We start from the raw sequence: 21232 nt of genomic DNA, 5'->3' as shown, positions 1-21232 counted from the left end.
TGCAGACCTACATGGTCAGCACTTCCCACGCTTTCATTCATTTGAACCTCACAACCACCCCTGTAGGTGGGTGCCACTGTTTCGTCCAGGAGGCAAAGAGGGCGACGTAAACATGCATGCCCGGCTGGGTGGGGCAGGGGGTGACGTAGCTGTCACACTCCTCCACTCCACTCTGCTCTGTGGTGCTTTGTGCTCTCGGGCCTCCCTCCCTGGCCACGGGGTATGACCAAGTCCTGGAATACTTTAATGAATTTGGAAAACCCCCGAGGATTGACTGCAGACAATCTAGACTTTGACCTGACGTGAACCCCACTGTTCTGCTGAAGTGGCCAGACTCTAGGCAAGAAGTGTGGACATGGGGCTGTGGGAGCCAACACAAAGCCCTTCTCAGAAAGCAAAATCCGGAAGGGCCTGAAGGCATCTTGCTTCTTCCCCCCCCCCTTCTTTTCCAAGTGAGAGGAAGGGAGATAGACAAACTCCCACATGCACCCCAACCGGAATCCACCTGGCAACCCCCTTCTGGGGCTGATGCTCTGCCCATCTGGGGCCAGGCTTACAACCAAGCTATTTTTAGCACCTGAGGCAGAGGCTCCAAGGAACCATCTTCAGTGCCTGGGGCCAGTGTGCTTGAACCATCGAGCCATGGCTGCGGGAGGAGAAGAAGGGGTGGGATTGGTGGAGAAGCAGATGGTCACTTTTCCTGTGTGCCCCGAATGGGAATCGAACCCAGGACATCCACATGCCAGGCTACCACTCTACTACTGAGCCAACAGGCCAGGGCCTCTCTTTTTTTTTTTTTAAGCAAGAGAATTCTGTGCCCCTTGACCATTCTGAATGAAACTCCAGCAGGACCCTAGGTGAACCCTGACCAACACAACCCCATTTTCATCAACCGGTTTTGTTCAGCACGGCTCACGGTTCTTGGTAAAAGATACCACCGGAAACATCTTGATGCCTCACCTGAAATGTCCCTCTGGGTTGAGATATTGTCTTGCTTCCTTTGTGCCCCCTCTCTGCCAATAGCAAGTGGAACGCAATTAGAAATTAGGCCCTGTCAACCTGGAGAGGATGTTTGAAAGAATGATTTCTTTGAGAGGACAGTAACAGAGAAATAGCTGGAAACTTGCTCTACCCGCCGCGTGAGTTTGTATACACAGCAGTGGGCAAAAGCGGGTTCATCACCATAATAAATAATCCAATCATCAATAAATAATAACACTGGGATAAAGTCTGTGCTTCACGTTCTCACAGCTGCCTGTCTGCCTTTGCCCACCGTATATAAAACGCCCACCCTCCTTTCGTGAACGTAAATGCATTTCCCAGCGGTTAGATGCGGGTGTCCACAGAGGAGCTGTCCATCTCTGGTGGGGGGGTTGTGCTGGTCCGAGACGCACTCAGCTCTCACGGCTGGAGTGTTGTTCCGGGTAGGACGTGAGCCAGGCCCCCGGTGACGGCCACCACCATCTGAGCCCTCTCTCCTGATGCTGGCTGGTCCCGGTGGCCTCGCTTGGTGGGACAGAGTACCAGCCATCTGGGGACGGGAGGCATGACCGTGGAGGATCACCCTGGGGGTCACGTCGCCCTCTACACCTCTGGAGGACGATGCCTGCATCCTCCCTGAAGGAATCAAGTGTTAGATTTCACCGTCATTCGATCCAGAGCTGAAAACTGCTACTGTAGCTAACCCTCTAGAGGGATGACTGGGAAAAAGAGAGATGCATCCTTCCCGCTGAAAGCCGGTGACCCGGGGCTGCAGGGAGCCAGCCGGGCAATGCCCAGAGGATGGAGTCTGCGGGGAGGGACAGTCCCCGTCCCCTGAGCTTTGGCCGCACGGGGACTCAGTGGAGGATGTCACGGGAAGGTCATTAAAGAATTATGACCAGGTCAGTAGCATCCTCAAGTTGTCGTGTTCTGCAGGGGCTGATGGGTTGATAAATATATCTATACTTTTGGCTGTTTGATGGATGAAGATGAATGTCATAAAAAAAAAATTTCACGGATGTGCAAGTGAAAGGTTAGTGTCTTTTTGGGGATGTACAGAGGGGGTCACACATTTTGAATTGACAGACACCATTTGTGCATGTTTTCTTTGGTGGAAATGAGAGAATTACATACACACATACACACACACACACACACACACACACAAACAGGCCGATATTTTACAACTCATGAAATTGAAGTCTCTATCATGTTACCTCTCTGTTGTCCTCCATTTGTAGGGGGTGCAAAAAGAGAAAGAAAAAGTCACAAGAGAATTTTATTTTGATTATTGGGTCGGGAGGGATCATTTTGCAAATATTGTTCCAGAAGGAAAAAAATAAGGAGAATGTCTTCTTGGGCTATAAGGACAAAACAGCCTGAGAATCAACAGACAAAGGACTCTCTTCAAGGTGGGGCAGGCCACAGGGAGCTGTTCGTATGAGTGACTTGGCTTTTATAGACAGATGTCACCCTAGACTATTCATGGCTCTCTTGTGGGATTATCTTCCCAGAAGAAAAGCGAAAAAATAATTTTCCTTAGTTTTTTTTCCCTGCTGTCGGAATCATTGGTTTTTCTAAAACCTGAGCAGAGACTGAATTATTGTCAGTGACACATATTTCTCCTAGAAACAGCTGAAGACGTCAAAACAGTGTTCCTGGAAGTATTTCTTTATGAATAGATTGTTATGTTGAGAGTGATTGTCGAGGTTGACACTATTCTGGTTCTATGGGTTTTTCTTTTTTTAAGTATTTTTTAACCAAAGACTTCTTCACATAGTGAGCTCTTAATTTCCTGTTCATGTCTAGCACGTTTAAATATCAGGCTATGAAGAGGTATTAATTTTTATTCCGTACCGGAGATATGTTCATTATGGCATCTCACAGGTTTCCGTAAATGTTTCTTGTCTCAGGTGCCAGATTAATAACTCTCGTCATCCCCCGCATCTAGACTCTCCGCTCGCTCATTCTAATTTCTAACTGATTTGCTTCTTAAATCAAACAAGAAACACCAACAAAATATTTTTTTAAAAGAACTATGTTGTCAGTCTCCTTTGCCTAGTTATATACCTCATTAAGCGTATTAACTTTGCGTTACAAGCAAGTGAGATATACCTGTTTGTAGTTTTTATATATTTACACATGTATCTGTGTGTGTGTGTGTGTATAAAGAATCTTTATTGCTAGATAAGCAAATAATGACACATGGTCATAGAGAACAAAAGGAATTATTTTTTGAACTAGAACCTGAGTCACTGTAATGTTCTGCTGTAACTTTCCTCCTCATTATAGTGACTTACATAGTATATTAACAACTGAGTCGCTGTAATGTTCTGCTGTAAATTTCCTCCTCATTATAGTGACTTACTTAGTATATATTAACAACTGAAATAGAAACTGAGTCACTGTAATGTTCTGCTGTAACTTTCCTCCTCATTATAGTGACTTACTTAGTATATTAACAAGTGAAATAGAAACTTGAGGGATTGATATTTTTCGTATGAATTTTAAATCCGCATGAGAAAAATATTTCAAAGGGTGATGTTTTACTGTATAAAAGAATAGAATTATGGACCATCATGGATTAATAGGCACAAATAAATAACTGAATTATCACTAGTAGTATAAATATGTTCCCTTGCTTTACGTTTAAATCAGAGGTTACTGATTCTCAAATATAAAACTGTAGTATTTGGGGGGGGGGGAAATGACTGTAAAAATAAATATTTACCTCTAAGAAAAGGCATCTCTGATGGTGGGGAGGAGAGACTTCTGCCTATTACGTGATCTATTTATGTATTATTTAGGCTCTTTTTTCACTAAGAGTGTGTGTTATTGCTTACTTGTGTTATTTCTTTAACGTTTTAAACAAAACAGGCATATAATCCCATCACGGGGAACTTGGGAAATAGCGAAGACAAATATTTTTTAATCCTACCACCAACTCCCTCCCAGCTCATCCTTAGTACTGCTCATCATTAGTATTTTGATTTTCTTGTCTTTCCATCGGAATATATGTAATTATTCTCTTTACGATTTCAGGGAACTAAATGAAGTTGGCAGGTTAAGTGAAGTTCATCTGCCTTAACTGATGTTTTCCCCCAAATGTCTGTCCAACAGTTGGGTCCAGACCTCCACCCACCCCACCCCCACCCCCCAGCTCTTGGGGTCTATGGACAAGCGTTGTCCGTCCAACTTATAAAAAAAAAAAATAGATTCAAAACGGAAAACATCCCCATGTCAAAAAATCATATAAACAGAACCGGGCAGAGTCTTGGTTATTATGGCATTTTTACTCCACAGACATTATAGTATTTTTAAACGTCAAGTTAAAGTAAAACGACCCTTGTCATTTCACATGTGCCCCAGGTCCTAGACACCCAGCTGCTCAGTGTTGCTGACCTGGGGCTAAAAGGTGAACTGTTTCTATTTCTGTTTCTAATGTGAACCGGAGAGGTTACTGGGACCTGCTCGGGCACGCGCACACACACACACGCTTGTCTTTTACGGAGACGAGGGGGGCATTTGTTTAGTTCTGAAAGGTGACCAGTGTCCCTTCCGATGGATGATGCTGCCCTGGATTCTACCTCCTTGTCGTGCCCCTGCCTGCGGCCTTCCCTGCGTCTCTGACAGTAAATAATTCATGAAGGAGACCTGTCATGTGGAATGGGAAGCAAAGCCGTCTTATTTCCATCTTAAACCGCTGACACGCCACAACCGTTTCTGACTCTTCCTTCCAAAAATACACGGCCACCCCCACCTCAAAAAGAAAAACACCCCACAATACTCTCCACGCAGACGCAGCCGTTCAGCAGTGATGATGCACATTGTACGTGAACCTCACCCACTTAGGCGGGATTTAGAGCACTGGCAGTGGCCACGGGGCCAGTCGTGGCTCAGCATAAGCCGCTAAAGACCCTGGATGGTACTGACGGCTTGTCTGTGCCTTTCTGACAGAGCAGGATTTACCTGCGCTGGTTGGGGGGGGGGGCTCCCTCAGCACACCAGATTGCGGGCCCTGCATTTAGGGTGACTGTTTTTGACCGACTCCTCCCAACATCAGGTTATGGAAAATGTTCAAACGCGCAGTCAAGTTGGAAGAATTCAACCGCATGCGTCTGCGTCCCTATCGCTTAGAGCAGAGGTCCCCAAACTTTTTACACAGGGGGCCAGTTCACTGTCCCTCAGACCATTGGAGGGCCAGACTATAAAAAAAACTATGAACAAATCCCTATGCATACTGCACAGATCTTATTTTAAAGTAAAAAAAAAACAAAACAGGAAACAAATACAATATTTAAAATAAAGAACAAGTAAATTTAAATCAACCAACTGACCAGTATTTCAATGGGAACTATGCTCCTCTCACTGACCACCAGTGAAAGAGGTGCCCCTTCTGGAAGTGCGGCGGGGCCGGTTAAATGGCCTCAGGGGGCCGCATGTGGCCCGCGGGCCGTAGTTTGGGGACCCCTGGCTTAGAGTCTACTGTTGACGTTTTCTAAAACCATTTCTTCAGCTTTCTGTTTGTTCCTTTATCCACCACCCGACAATCATTATTTCTATTTATTTTTTATTTATTTGCGAGAGAGACAGAGAGAGGGACAGACAGACCGAAAGAGAGAGAGAGATGAGAAACATCAGTTCTTCATTGCGGCACCTTAGTTGTTCATTGACTGCATTTTTAATATGTGCCTTGACCCGGGGGGGGCTCCAGCAGAGCAAGTGACCCCTTGCTCAAGCCAGCGACCTTGGGCTTCAAGCCAGCGACCTTGGACTTATGGCCAGTCACTTGGGCTTCAGGCCAGTGACCATGGGGTCATGTCTACGATCCCACACTCAAGCCAGCGACCTCTCGCTGCAGCTGGTGACCTCTGGCCTCTCGAACCTGGGTCCTCTGCATCCCAGGCCGACGCTCTATCCACTGCGCCATCACCTGGTCAGGCAGTCCATTATTTTTAATGCGTTTCAGAATGGCAAACACCTGTACACTTCACCCTCAACTACTTGAGCATTCGTGTTATTGACTATGGTTCAATATCATTTATGGTTTGGGGGTTGTTTCTTTTTAGGTAAAATGTATATAAAGTCAAAGGTACATATCTTCACTGGACTAGTTGATAAGTTTTAAAATAACCCCGGTAGAATGAAATCGCCATCAAGATATAGCAACGTCACCCAGACAATGTGCTCCTGTCCCTTCCTTGGTAAACTTCATGTCTGTCGCTATTCCCCCAGAAAACCACTCACTGTTTGGATTTTTTTTTTTCACCCATAGATTAGACTCATTCTGCGTGATCATTCCCTTCAGCATTACATTTTCAGATTTGCATGTCATGGATTTGTAGTTTATTCCTTTGTGTGGCTGAGTAGTCAGGAAACCACAGTGCCTCTATTGACGGCTACCTGCGTTATTGACAGTTTGGAAATAGGATGAATGAAGCTGCTATGAGCGTTCTTGGATACATTTTTAAATTAGACATTTGTCTTGGGTAAATATCTAAGAATAAAACTGTGGGTCAGTAGGGTCAGTGAATGTTTAGTTTTATGAGACACTCCCAGACTTTGTTTCCAAAGGGGTGCTGCTCTTTTACGCTCCAACCAATAAGGTCTCGGTGTTCTGGTTACTCTATAGCTTTACCAAGTTCTTTTAAATGTTAGTGATTCTAGTGGGAGTATCATGGTGTCTCCTGGTGGTTTTAATTTGCATGTTCCTGATGACTAAGTGGTGTTGAGTTCTTTGAGTGGCTTCTAACTGTTCAGATCTTTGCTCGTTTTTAAGTGGGTTGTTTGTCCTTTATTACTGAGGTCTAGTTCTTTTCATAGTCTGGATACTATTCCTGCTGTGGGTACATTTTGCAGATTATTTTCTTTGACTATGCAACTTGCCTGTTCAGGGTTAAAATGGAAGATCAATCTGTTGATGGGAAGAAGTTTAAAAGTTTGGTGAAGTCTAATTAGCAAGTCTTTTCTTTCATGGTTATTGTTTCCTGTGTCCTTAGAAACCTTTGAGTCTGCCCAGGTGGTGGCACAGTGAATAGAGCGTTGGACTGGGACACAGAGGACCCAGGTTTGAAACCCTGAGGTCACCGGCTTGAGCGTGGGCTCACCGGCTTGAGCGTGGGCTCACCAGCTAGAGTGTGGGATCATAGACATGACTCCATGGTCACTGGCTTGAAGCCCAAGGTCACTGGCTTGAGCAAGGGATCACTCGCTCTGCTGTAACCCTCCAATCAGGCAATATGAGAAAGTAATCAATTAACAACTAAGGTGCCACAACAAAGAATTGATGCTTCTCCTCTCCTTTCCTGTCTGTCTGTCCCTATCTGTCCCTTTCTCTGTCTCTTTCTGTCTCTGTCACAAAAAAAAAGGAAAAAAACACCTTTGATTACTGTTAAGTCATGAAGCTATTTTTCTCGGGGGGTTTTTCCTAGACTGTCTCTAGTTTTAACCTGTATGTGTAGATCCACGATCCATCTCAAATTAATTTTTGTGTGGGGTGAGAAAAAGGGGTCTGGGTTTCTTTTCATTCAAGGTAGGATGTCCAGGTGTCCTGACACCTTTTTTTGAGAAAGGCTTTGCTTTTTCTCACTGGATGGCTTTTACGCCCTTGTCAAAAATCAATTGGCAGTGCCTTTTTAATGATTCCCACGAGCCAGCAGGGACGGTAACTCTGTGTGCATGCTTCTGTCCACCCAGGTGCCAGGGACATGGGCAGCAAACTGTCCGCGCCAGGCACAGTGCAGTGTCCTGGGACAGAAGACATTCACACCGCCTACAAGCAGGGGGACCTCAGCAGAGCCCGCCACCTGCTCAGAGAGGCTTGTGACGAGAGCGTGTCCCAGCTGGAAAAGGTAAGGTCGATGCCGGACCCTCCAGTCAGGCCCGGGGGCCTGGGTTGGGCAAAGGTTGTGGCTCAGATTATCTTCTTGTTATCATCATAATTATAATGAGGATTTAAATTTTTTTTTAATTTGCTGATTTTAGGGAGTGAGGAATGGAGAGAGAGAGAGAGAGAAGTAAAGAGAGAGAGAAACATCCATTTGTTTTTCCATGTATTTCTGCATTCATTGGTTGATTCTTGTATGTGCCCTTACCGGGAATCGAACCCACAACCTGGGCGTATCGGTAACTCTAATCAACTGAACTACCTGGCCAGGGCATAATAAGCATTTTCTCTTTTATTGCATTCTAGAAATACCTTGTTTCACACGATCTTTTGCGGCAACTTCTCGCCTTGCCATCCCCTAAGGTCACCTCTGCCACCTTCCCAGGGGACAGGGGATGAGTGACCGACACGCAAAGAACAAAATGCCGACCGGAGGGTTTATTCTGCAGCACTCTTTCACACTTTTTTTTCTTATAAAAAGAGCACATGCTCCAAAGAGAAAAATCTAGAATTATGTAAAAGTAGAGAAAAAAAGAGAACAAAAAAAATAAACATAGCCCTAATACGTTAATCATCCCACTTTAGCAGTTTTAGAAATATTCTTCCCGCCTGACCAGGCGGCAGCGCAGTAGATAGACTGTTGGCCTGGGATGCAGAGGACCCAGGTTCAAAACTTTCGAGGTTGCCACTTTGAGCATGGTCTTACCAGCTTAAACAGAGTCACTGGCTTAAGCAAGGGATCGTAGACATGACCCATGGTTGCTGGCTTAAGCTCAAAGGTCGCCAGCTTGAGCAAGGGGTCACTCAGTCTGCTGGAGCCCCCTGGTCAAGGCACATATGAGAAATCAATCAATGAACAACTAAGGTGCCACAATGAAGAATTAGTGCTTCTCATCTCTCTCCCTTCCTGTCTGTCTGTCCCTGTCTGTCCCTCTCTCTCTCTCTCTCTCTCTCTCTCATAAAGGAAAATATATATATTTTTTTCCAGCCTGCTGATCTGAGTTATTTCTAACAGAGATACAGTTCTATTGTATGTACAGTCCTACATGTTGCTTTTTCTTTGAAACCGCGTGTGACTCTACACCTCCGGCATCCCCGGCTGTGTGCGGCTACGTTCCGAGTCCTGGGTGCTCAACTCTGGTCTTGCCCGTGGACTCGACAAAGCAATGGAGAGTTGATTCTGTTGGGTCATTTCCCACAGTGTGGGTCTCGCTGAAGTCCTGATCCTGTTCTCTTGGGCCAGGGCCAGCTTCTGAGCCTCTCAGCGGCCTACGGGGACCTGGAGACCGTCCGGTATCTGCTCACCGAGAGACAGGTGCAGCTGCCGACCGAGCCCACCGATGACAACCCCGCCGTGGTGGCAGCGCAGTTTGGGCACACAGACGTCGTGCATGAGTTACTCGAGTCTTTACCAGGTAAGTCCCGGGACATGACCTCTTTACCGCCACTCAGGGACGCCTTTCTTAGAAACCAGGCAGGCATTTTGGAGAGTTTGTACCCCCAAATGCCCATTCTCTGCACTTTTACCAATCGTGAGCTCCTGCAGCAACCCCCGTCCTGCATCTCACTCCCTTTCACCTACAAGGGAAATTCTCTCACGCTGTATTTGAGAAAGAATATAGATCTATACTCCTTTTGTTTGTTTAAACTTAATAGGCTTTCTTTTTTTAAAATATTTTTATTTATTAATTTTAGAAAGAACAGAAGAGAGAGACACAGACAGGAACATCAGTCTGTTTCTGTATATGCCCAGATCAGGGATCGAACCCACAACCTCTCTGCTTTGGGATGATACTCTAACCAACCAAGCTATCCGGCTAGGTTGACTCTTTTTTTAAAAGCTGTTTTAGGTTTACAGAAAAAATTGATGGGGCAGTACAAAGGATCCCCCCCACACACACACACACTCTATGGTTTCCCCTATTACTATATTTGTATTTTGTATAAATGTGGTACATTTGTTACAATTATTGAACCAATACTGATACATTATTACTAACTAAAGTCCATAGTTGACTTTAGGGTTGTACACTCCATGGGTTTGGACAAATGTATCCACTATTAAAGTATCATAAGGAATAGTCTCAATCTCGGAAAAATCCTCTGTGCTCTACATACTCATCCCTCCCTCCCCCCCCCCTCCACCCCTGGAGACCCTGATCTTCTGGCTAACTCCATAGTTCTGCCTTTTCCAGAGGGCTGTGTACTTGGAATCATATAACATGGTAGCCTTTTCAGACTGACTTCTTTCACCTAGCTATATGCATTTAAGTTTTCTCCATGTCCTTTTTGTGGCTTAAGATCCAATTCAGGCCTGACCTGTGGTGGCGCAGTGGATAAAGCCTCGACCTGGAAATGCTGAGGTCGCTGGTTCGAAACCCTGGGCTTGCCTGGTCAAGGCACATATGGGAGTTGATGCTTCCAGCTCCTCCCCCCCTTCTCTCTCTCTCTCTCTCTCTCTCTCTCTTTCTCTCTCTCTCTCCCTCTCCTCTCTAAAATGAATAAATAAAAAATTAAAAAAAAAAAAAAAAAAAAAAAAAGATCCAATTCATTTTATCGCCCGATAATATTATATGGTTTGGATGTGCCATGTGAGTTGCCTTTTTAGTAACAAGTGATTTTATTTCTCTTGGTTGATTCAGGGTGTCCCGGTCTTCTTTAATTTCCCGTGGTGGCCTCAGATCTGCAATACTGTACAAGGGCAGTCATCACTACAATTATAGGCTGAGGCGTTGCCTAACCAGTGGTCATTGAGAATTAGGGTATTGCTTGGGTGCAGGGCAGGGTTCATAGATGTGCAACAGGGCAGCCTCACAGGGCCTCTCACTTAAGTCACTACCTTGAAATTTTTAATAATTTTCAAGCATGAGCCCCCCAATATTATTTATTGATCCTTTGGGGGGATGGGGTGTCCAGCTATGTGCTTTGAAATTGGTTTTCACCCAGAGTTAATTCTGAGATGGTGCTTCCTCTGGATCTGGATGGAGAGTGAAGTTATGGACAGAAATCAGGGTGGTGGTAGGGCCCATGGGTGCCAATTGGGTCAAGCAAGGCGTAGGAGGGCAGGGAGGATCTGGGCACCCCCGAGGAGCTATTGGCTGACACCCTCTCTTTGGGGATCCCCAAGAGTGGCTCTGTGCTTGCCACAAAGAGTCTCACCTACTTGCACAGCTTACATATTCCAAGCATTCGCCAAGTCTTGGACACTCTGCAGAACTTTAGGGTCACCGCGACATTTTAAAAGGTGGCCCCAGCCTGACCGGTGGTGGCGTAGTGGATAAAGTGTCGACTTGGAAATGCTGAGGTCGCCGGTTCAAGGCCCTGGGCTTGCCTGGACAAGGCACATATGGGAGTTGATGCTTCCAGCTCCTCCCCCCTTCTCTCTCTCTGTCTCTCCCTCTCCTCTCTAAAATGAATAAATTAAAAAAATAAAAATTAAAAAAATAAAATAAAAAAAATAAAAATAAAAATAAAAGGTGGCCCCAGCCCTTTCGTGCCTCTGGCCAAGCAAAGAAAGGCCAAGCAGCATCACAGGGCTGAGGTTGAAGTATTTACACAGTGCTCTGTGAGTACATGGCAGGTAATGGTCTCGTCTGGGGCAGGACAGGGGTCTTCAGAGAGCATGGACGTCTGGGTGGGGTTTTGCACGATGAATAGGAGTTTACTTGGCAAGTATTGGGTCGTCTGCTTTTGCAGGGCTCGCTTTTCTGATCCTGCACCCCCTCCTTTGAATGGTTCATCATAGTTATTCGTGGAGGGCAAAGAAGGGGCACTTTTTAGCACCTGCTGTAGCCCAGGCACTGGACCAGGGGTGAATGTGCTGCATTTTCATTGCTGCCATTTCCCCCTCACCCATATGTCCTGGTCAGTTTCCTAGTGTGAAAGGGAAGGTTCCTCTCAGTGTTTGGGAGCACGAGGTCCCTAAGAATTTCCCACCTCTGGGAATGAGACCGCCTTCTGATGCAACCAGGAAGTATCCACGTGTAGGATGGGGTCATTTCTCCCTGGCTGCTAGACCCAAAAGATAGTCCCCTACTCTGAACTTGAATATACGGTGAATGCTTCAGCCCATGCTGTTCCTGTCCGTTCGAGGCCCGTTCTTTTATCCTGGAATTAGGTAGGCCATCCTTTCAAGGAGTAACTCTCCAAGTTGTCGGCTAAAAAGTGAGCTCTTGCCCTGGCCGGTTGGCTCAGCGTGCGGGGGACCTGGGTTCGATTCCTGGCCAGGGCACATAGGAGAAGCACCCATTTGCTTCTCCACCCCTCCCCCTCTCCTTCCTCTCTCTCTCTTCCCCTCCCGCAGCCAAGGCTCCGTTGAAGCAAAAATGGCCCGGGTGCTGGGGATGGCTCCTTGGCCTCTGCCCCAGGCGCTAGAGTGGCTCTGGTCACGGCAGAGTGACGCCCCGGAGGGGCAGAGCATCGCCCCCTGGTGGGCAGAGCGTGGCCCCTGGTGGGCGTGCTGGGTGGATCCCGGTCTGGCGCATGCGGGAGTCTGTCTGATTGTCTCTCCCCGTTTCCAGCTTCAGAAAAATACAAAAAAAAAAAGTGAGCTCTTTTATACTGACGGAAACAGCACGCGAATATCACAGATAATCTGGCGAGGCTGGAGAAGCATTGGTGCTCTAAGAACATAACAGTGTCACCTAGTGAGTGATGTCAGGCCCTTGGCATACATTACGCTCTGTAATCCTCGCGTTAGATTTGGGAGGTTGGACGTCATCGTTCCCATTTTGACAGAGAGGTCAACTGAGTCAGAGAGAGGTTGAAAAATGTGTCGTCCAAGATCACCCAGCTAAATTTTAATCCTAAACCATCTGCGTCTCCAAAACCCATGCCCCTGTGTGTAATTCTAGTTTAGAGATGAGGTTGGGACTGTGTTGGGGGAGGGGTGAGAAGGGGGCTCAGAATCCCACTCCCCAGAGATGATAGTGGGGGGCTTCCTTCTAGTCTTATCTTCACACGTTTTTCATTCTGTGACCATCAGAGCATATGGTGTTTTGAACACTGCGTGTCCTCACTTGACGCTGTGGGACGAGCCGACTTGTTTGTTATGAAGCAGGGTGGGAAGGTGTAATGGGCAGTTCAGAGGGACTGTTCAGCAAACGTGGTCAGCCTGGCAGACATGACTTTGAGCTGGAAACAGGACGGTGGGAGTTTACAGCTGGTCCAAGGGGAAGTCAGCGTGGGGACCACTGGAGCCCTTCGGGACCACCGTCCCTCTGCCCTGTTGCTGTCTCCTGCCAGGTCCCTGTAGCCCCCAGCGGCTACTGAACTGGACCCTGGCCCTGGCTTGCCAGCAAGGGCACCTGGCACTGGTGAAGCTGCTGGTCCTGACGCACGGGGCCGACCCCGAGAGCTACGCGGTCAGGAAGAACGAGTTCCCGGTCATCGTGCGCTTACCCCTCTATGCAGCCATCAAGTCAGGTGGGTGCCCCGGTTGACCCCGCCCCTGCCCAGGAGAACTGTCCCGGTTTTGAGACACGGAGCCGGAGTCTGCCCCTCCCCCCTGGTTCTCACTCACCTGTGTGGAAACGTGTGCAGCTCCTGTTATTTGTTTCTTTTTCGAAATGTCTACATCCTCTCTTACTCCCCAACTCACCTCCCCCTGCCAGGGGATTTCAGGGACGGGTACCAGCTGCAGCCAAGGAAACCCACACACATTCACACGAACAGGAACTTGATGCGTCAGGGAGGCAATGGAGAAGTTCAGCCACAACCCAGAAACTTGCTCAGTTTCGCCCCCCCCCCCCCCCCGCCACGACGAGCATCTGTTGTCTCAGACAGGTGTGACGCACACCACATCTGGAAGACCCTGAGCTCCCTGTGTCTGTCCTGTAGGGAATGAAGACGTCGCCATATTCCTGCTCCGGCACGGGGCTTTCTTCTGTTCCTACATCTTACTGGACAGCCCAGACCCCAGCAAACATCTCCTCCGGAAGTACTTCATCGAAGCCAGCGCCTTGCCCAGCAGTTGTTCGGGGAAAATGGTGAGTAGTCCCCTGCCCATAGATGGACGGATGAAGAAGAAGGGGTATAGACCTACTAGGGGATATTTCTCTTTAAGTGAAAGGAGGAGAGATAGTGAGACACACTCCCGCATGCAATGCGACTGGGATCCGCCCGGCATGCCCCCATCTGGGGCAACACTAGAACCAATCGAGCCATGGCTACAGGAGGGGATAGGAAGGGGGAAAGGAGATGGGAGAAGCAGAGATGGTTGCTTCTCTTGTGTACCCTGACTGGGGATCGGACCTGGGACATCCATACACTGGGCCAACGCTCTATCCACTGAGCCAACCGGCCAGGGCTGGGATATTTTTAAGCCATGAGATATAAAGAATGTATTCTGCCACTTGTAACCATGTGGGTGGACCCTGAGGGCATTAGGCTAAGAGAACTAAGTCAAGCAGAAGGTGACAAAAACTGTATGGTCTCCCTTACGCATGCAATCTAAAAATGCCAAACTCCTAGAAACAGAAAGTAGAATGGTGGATTTCAGGGGCTAGGGGTGGGGGGTTGGGGGCAGGTTGGTCAAAGGGCACAAACTTCATTGAAAAGGGGAATACATTCTGGAGACCTGATGTACAGCCTTGTGATATAGTTAACAATATACCATGGTGTATACTCAAAAGTTTCTAAGAGAGTCAATGACCAACATTCTTACCACCAAAAAAAGAAATGGCAATTGGGTGACATGAGGCAGGCCTTGGCTAACTGTGTGCTGGTAACCATCTTGCGATCAATGTATGGGTGTCAGATCAACACATGGTGTACCTTACACTTACCCCAATGTTAGATGCCCATTATATCTCAGTAAAACTGGGGGGAAAAGAGGAAAACATAGACAAGCTTTTGTTTTCGTTTTTCATTTTCATAACAAAAAGAACATGGCATTATTTACATTACCTCCAACTTGTTTTTTGTTTTGTTTTTAACTTATCACTCCATAATAGACCTCCTCTAGATCGGTGAAGGTGGAGAGAGGTCACTGTTGTTAAGTATGTGCCTTCAATCTGTAGAGCGAACGTAGCTTAGGTGACTTGGCTGTCCTATCGGCGGACCTGTGAATTGTTTCTGGGTTTTTCTTCCTTGTACTATAATAGAGCCTGGTCTTCTAGGATGTCTGCTTTATGTCGAGAGCAAAGTCGTAAAAGCGGACCACTTTGGAATCCACACTTGCCCTCCCCCCCCAAAAAAAGCTGTGTGATTCACACCCTCGCTGGAAATATGCGGGGATTTCTGTCCCCTCAGCTTGGCCAGAGCTAAGTCTTCAGAAGCGTTTACATTTTTATCATTTTCATGGGCAGAACAGTGATGTCTTCTTGTTTTTACCGTCCATGTATATGATGCAGAGAACATGGAGCTTCTTTTCATACTTTCATGAATGGTTTAACTTCCCCCTTCCGAGTGCTGCCTGTTACTATGTGTGGGTGATCTGTCTAAAGGGCAGTGTTTGTCCCAGCCTGCTCACTTTGGAGGACTTCTTTTTGTATCTTAGCAGTTTTAAGCCTGTGTTTATCACCCATGTGGCCAATGGCTTTCTCAATCCGTTGTTGTTGTTTTTTCTTTTGTCTGTTATCTTTTGCAATAACGAAGATAGAGGAATACATCATCAATCATGGCTTCTGCCAGTGTATATAAAAAAGTCATTTCCACCTTGATTTCATAGACAGGAGTTCTCCTAGAGTTTCCTGGTTTTTATCTGGTTCTTATCATTCCACAACTTTTTGCTTGGCATACCTAGTTTATGGCTTTATGACCCATGAATACCTATAGTCATTATCTCAAAAAAAAAACCTGCTCTATCCTGTTAATGTTTCTGTCCCTAAATCAGGGTCCTCTCCTCTTCCTGTGGCCACACTATCCCCTTTTCTTCTGCATCATCAGTTTTATATAAGTTCCCCCAGACCTTTATTTTTAGGTGGGTTTTGTTTGTTTGTTTTTGAACTCTTTGTCTTAAGAACAGCATTCCGTTCTCAGTCCCTCCTGAGAGTGTCTTAGAGGAACCCCCCCTCTTCCCATCTGTAGGGGACCCACCCTCTGCGTTTTTCATTCCATCTTCTTTTATTATATTTATTGCTATTTTCTCTCCCTCCCACCCACCCCCCCTCCCTGATTATCGCTGGTTTCCTGATTGCCAAAGGATACTGATATTTTACTATCTGTACCTTGTTGCCTCTCTGGTATTTTTCCCCTAAATTATAACACAGGGGTGATTACAGCATTCACCGTGGAGAGTGACGGTGCATTTTGCACGGGGTCTGGCACATAGTACGTACATGCTCAATAAACATCCGGTCGAGCTTAGCCCTGTGTGGCAGAAGGGAGCAGTCTGACACTGCCGTTTACACAGGGCTCCGTGCCCGCCCCAGCATTTTCTGATCACCTCGGTGGAGAACATCAGAGAACATAATCTGTTGGACAGATGAAAAGGTGGAGGTCCGGAGACATCCTGCTACTTGTCCAAGGACTGCAAATGCTAAGCAGTGATGCTCGGACCAGAACCAGAGCCTCCGGAAACTCGAGGATTTTCCCATCTCATGGTTCCCGACAACCACACCTGCCCTTTCATGTAGATCAGTGGTTCGTATGCTTTTCTGCACCTCGGAGCTTTTAAAAATCCCGATGCCTGGGCCACACCCTATGCTACGCCCGAATCTCTGGGGTGGAACCCCTGCATCAAGAGGTTTAAAAAACTTGCCGGGTGATTCCGAGGTGGAGAGACCTGGTGACTCTGGTTTTCCTGGCTCGGGGTTAGAAGTCGAAGGAGTTCACCCCTCAGCCCGGGTGGTCTTTTCTCCGTATGGCCGTGGCATCTGCCAAGATGGGCATCAGAGTTGGAAGCAATGACTACATTTCCACGAACAAAGGAGGAGACCGAGAAAGATGATGTGTGTTTTTCTCCTCTTGGGCCCTTTCGGGTAGAATCAGAAGAGAAAATGAAAGTGTTGTGCGGCTTGAGTCAGAAGTGCTCCATGGGCTTTCCTGAAGCAGCTGGTACTTTTTTTTTAAAAAAAAAGTAATTATTCAGGTGACTTCCAACCATCAAGTGGCCCGCAGTGGGTGTGGCTGGCTGCCCCCTGGTCTCTAACCCGGGACAGCACATTGATCCTGAGCTACTGGCAGAAGAGAGTAGGTCAGTCCTCAGTGGTCCGGCGATGACTCAGGAACCAGAGGTAAGCTTCCCTGCTGTTCCAGGTGTCCAGTATGTCCAGCACGATCGAACCAGACATTTTTGGCTCAGAATCTTAGGCAAGGGCAGGCATTAAAAGAGCCAGATACTTGGCCTGGAAACTCCCCCGACCTGGCTGGTGTTCGTGACAGTGACCTTGCCGAAGCCGTCCTCTTGTTTTGGGGTGTGTTTGTGGTCTGTCTCCCCAACCAGCTAGCTGGTATTTATTTACTGTATTTTTCGCTCCATAAGATGCACTTTTTTCCCCCCCAGAAGTGGAGTGGGTGGGAAATGCCTGTGCATCTTATGGAGCAAAAAATACAATATTAAAAAAATATATTTTAACACACCATTTGGTTCAGAATATTGTTTTTTCTTATTTTTCTCCTTAAAACTCTAGGTGTGTCTTATGGAGCAAAAAATACGGGGTTTTTTTTTTTGTTTTTTTTTTAATGTAATGGCTGCCTCCGTGGACGCCATGGCAAAGTGGTAGAGGTTCCAAGCCCTCCTGCACGTCTCTGTGTCGGGCATTGCCTGCTTCTCAGGCTTCTAGAACCTTCTTCGGATAGCCCCCTCCCCAGGGAACCCCAGAGAAGCCCGCGTCCCTGTTCCGCTGTCGCTTTTGTTGGTGTTTGCTCAGGAAGGTCCGAGAGCTCACACCGCACGGTCTGGACACGGTTTGTAAAAGAGCATAACGCAAACCCTGTCGGAGCTGGCCAGGACGCCGTCCCCCTGCCTGGCTCGTCGGTGCCCCTCTGGAAAGCCGCCAGGTCCTTGCCTGCGTGTTTAATGAGGTGGCCTCCCTTCGCCGTGGACACCCTGGCTGTTTGTTCTGTGTTGCCGGGAGAAATAGCAAGGCTTCGACGTTGGCATGTCCAGAAGGGGGTGGGAAAACTCCGCAGTGCCAGCGGACACCCGAGCGGGTCCTGAGATAACCACATTTGTCCCCACTCTGGCAGTGCGAGCGCCAGGCTGGAGGGCGCCTGGGGGCTGTTTGGAGCTGTGGGGAGTAGACAAGCGCTAAAATTAATTTTGAAACAGCTCAGTAGGTGGCGAAGGGTGGGGGGCTGAGGGGTGATGGTTTTCCTTTGAGAAGTCGCTAATGATTTCAAAACCTGGCAGCTACCCTGGAAAGAAACATTGTATTATTGTTGTTGTTGTTGTTGTTGTTACTTTTGGAATCAGCTGCTGGCTTATTATGTATCTTTATAATTCCTGGTGACCCGCCACTCAGATCCACTCAGATCATTTGTGTCTGTGCCTGGCACAAACAGCCTGGCTGCACATTTCGAAGCTGAATCAGCCCTTCCCCAGCCTGTGTGATCTGGTGGGTATGAGGTTTGAGTGTGCAGGGTTCTCAGAAAGAGGAGAGGGGTAGCAAATAGGGCCTCTCAGCCCTTACAGGGACCCATGTGAGGGGCTGATCATTGATACAATTATAGACACACACGCACACACACACAATAAAAAACCATCAGTTGATGGTTGAATTAAGTATTTTTTTAAAAAAAATTTTATTTATTTATTTTAGAGAAGAGAGAAAGAGAGAGAGAGAGAGAGAGAGAGAAGTGGGGGAGGAGCAGGAAGCATCAACTCCTATATGTGCCTTGACCAGGCAAGCCCAGGGTTTTGAACCGGTGACCTCAGTGTTCCAGGTCGACACTTGATCCACTGCGCCACCACAGGTCAGGCTCTGAATTAAGTATTTATAGACTACCTACTACATGCTTGGGACGCAACACTGACTGAGCCAGAACCACAGCCCTTGCTATCAAACTACTCACAAAAAAAAAAAAATCTACTCACAATTTATTTCCATAGAAGAAAAACACAGCGCCTGACCAGGAAGTGATGCAGTGGATACAGCGTCGGACTGGGACACGGAGGGCCCAGGTTCGAAACCCCGAGGTCACCAGCTTGAGTATGGGCTCATCTGGCATGAGCTCACCAGCTTGAGTATGGGGTCACTGGCTTGAGCGTGGGATCATAGACATGACCCCATGGTCACTGGTTTGAGCCCAAGGTCGCTGGTTTGAAGCTCAAGGTCACTGGCTCGAGCAAGAGGTCACTCACTCTGCTGTAGCCCCCGGGACAAGGCACATATGAGAAAGCAATCACTGAACAACTAAAGAGCCATAATGAAGAATTGATGCTTCTCATCTCTCTCCCTTCCTGTCTGTCCCTCTCTCTGACTCTCTGTCTCTGTCAAAAAAATACAATAAAATAAAAAAACACAGACAGCAAATCATGGCACAGGCACGTGTCCACCCACATTGGTGGTCACAGATATTCACATTCAAACAATGTGAAAGTGCCATCACGTACCTATTAAACCAGCAAAAATAAATAGAAATGCTGAGTAAGACCCTTGGCGGGGTCCCAGGGAAACAGGCACACCAGCGCCTTGCTCTGACACGGCCAGTCGGTTCCATATGTGGGTGGAAAGTCATGGACATCATGTGACCCAAGCTGTAAAACTCTTCTGCCAATGCGCTGTTCTGAATTGAGTATTTCCTTTCTGAAAAAAGAAAAGAGGAGCAATGGCCACAAAGACCGTCAAAGTGCTGCTCAGCAGCAGGGGAAGCCAGACCGTCCCTGTGATGCCTGGAGGGTGGGTAGCACATAGCCAGGAGAAAGCGTGCATGCCCCTTCAGCGTTGGTCAACCCCGGCTTCCAGACCCCAGGACCCCCTTCAGGTCTTATCCCCACATAACCTCCTCAGAAAGGCCTTCCTTAACTCACAGACCTGGTCAGATCCCACCCCTTCTAGTTCTCCCAGCTTCCTGTCCACTTTATTCCTAGCATATAACAAAGTTTGAGGTCATCTGTCCATTCTTGTTGAATGTGAATTCCCCCCCCCCTTTGACTGAAAGCTTCTCAGAAGCAGAGAACTCACACAGTTTTTCTCACCTTGTTTTTACCCCTTGACAATGTAGGGCCTGGAACAGGGTGAATGGGTGGATGAGGGGGTGGGTGGGTGGGTTGATGATAGATGGATGGATGGATGGATGGATGGATGGATGGATGGATGGCTGTATAGACAGATGGATGGATGGATGGATGGATGGCTGATGGGTGGGTAGATGGATGGATGGACGGATGGATGGATGGATGGATGATGGGTGGGTAGATGGATGATGGATAGATAAGTGGGTAAATGGATGGATGGATGGATGGATGGATGGATACATGGATGCATGGATGCATGCATGGACGGATGAATGATGGATGGATGGATGGATGGATGGATGGATGGATGGATGATGGGTGGGTGGATGGATGGATGGATGGACAGGCAGATAGTTGTATGGACAGATGGATGGATGGATAGATGGGTGAATGGATGGATGGATGGATAGATGGATGGATGGATGGATGGATGGATGGAATTTTATATATGCAGTAACTTCCCTTACATTTACATAGGACTTCAGAGTAGTAAACAAAGTACTTTGCAAAGCATTCTACTTTAATCTTCACAATCCTGTGAGGTAGAAATTTGTGTCTTTATTTAAAAGGTGAGGTAACTGAGAGTTCTCTCAACAGTAAGTTAAGTAGCTTTTTAACTACAGAGATAATATTTTTTTTCAGAGATAATATTTTTATTTCTTGCTTTCTCTCTCTGTCTCTCGCTCTCTTTCTCCCAAACAGCTATTGGCAAAATTCTTAAGTTGGAGCTAGAGACGGGAGATTTCTTGTCAGCTTTCTATTTTTCAAAGGAACTACTGAAATAATTCAGGGCAGGGTGGGGGAGAAAGCACAGTGTTGTTTATTTTCTTAAAATCCTGTTTACCTATTTTTAACAACTTTAGAGCCTGCTGGTGGTTTTGGCTAATGACCACCACACTTTTTTTCTTGGTGCATGTCCAGCTTGGAGGAGGGACTTAAATCTCTGAGTTCAGCTGTGGATTTCTATTAAAGAAGGTTCAGTTACAATTATTGCACCTACGTGGATGTATGTCACTGGCCTAGAATTTCAATGGCCCTTGTAGAGGAACAGGTTTTGACTCAAAAAATGAAGTGAGTCTGCTGTTACAGAACCATGTGTGTAACTCAGGGACTATTTCTTTCTTTGAAAGATTTGAATGGAAAAAATATGTATGTATATATATATATATATAATATGATATATATATATATTGAATGAGGAACCTTTGGGAGTGGTTCTTTGGCTATTTCCCTTATTTGCCTCA

The 21232-nt window shown here is 46.9% G+C and overlaps 1 protein-coding gene across 2 annotated transcripts in view; it reads left to right on the top strand.

The window, feature by feature from the left end:
- LRRK1 (leucine rich repeat kinase 1) overlaps positions 1 to 21232 on the top strand; it is a 95016-nt gene that overhangs the window by 18420 nt on the left and 55364 nt on the right. For both annotated transcript variants that reach the window (XM_066238763.1, XM_066238764.1), the window contains 4 exons: positions 7678 to 7832; positions 9111 to 9282; positions 13112 to 13291; positions 13706 to 13854. In XM_066238763.1, coding sequence (XP_066094860.1) covers positions 7678 to 7832; positions 9111 to 9282; positions 13112 to 13291; positions 13706 to 13854 — 656 coding nt within the window. The remainder of the gene's footprint in view (positions 1 to 7677; positions 7833 to 9110; positions 9283 to 13111; positions 13292 to 13705; positions 13855 to 21232) is intronic.

The sequence above is a fragment of the Saccopteryx bilineata genome, chromosome 7 (genome assembly GCF_036850765.1).
Source record: "Saccopteryx bilineata isolate mSacBil1 chromosome 7, mSacBil1_pri_phased_curated, whole genome shotgun sequence".
NCBI lineage: Eukaryota > Metazoa > Chordata > Mammalia > Chiroptera > Emballonuridae > Saccopteryx > Saccopteryx bilineata.
Note: the sequence above shows the minus strand (reverse complement) of the source record. Positions and strands in the feature narration are given on the sequence as shown.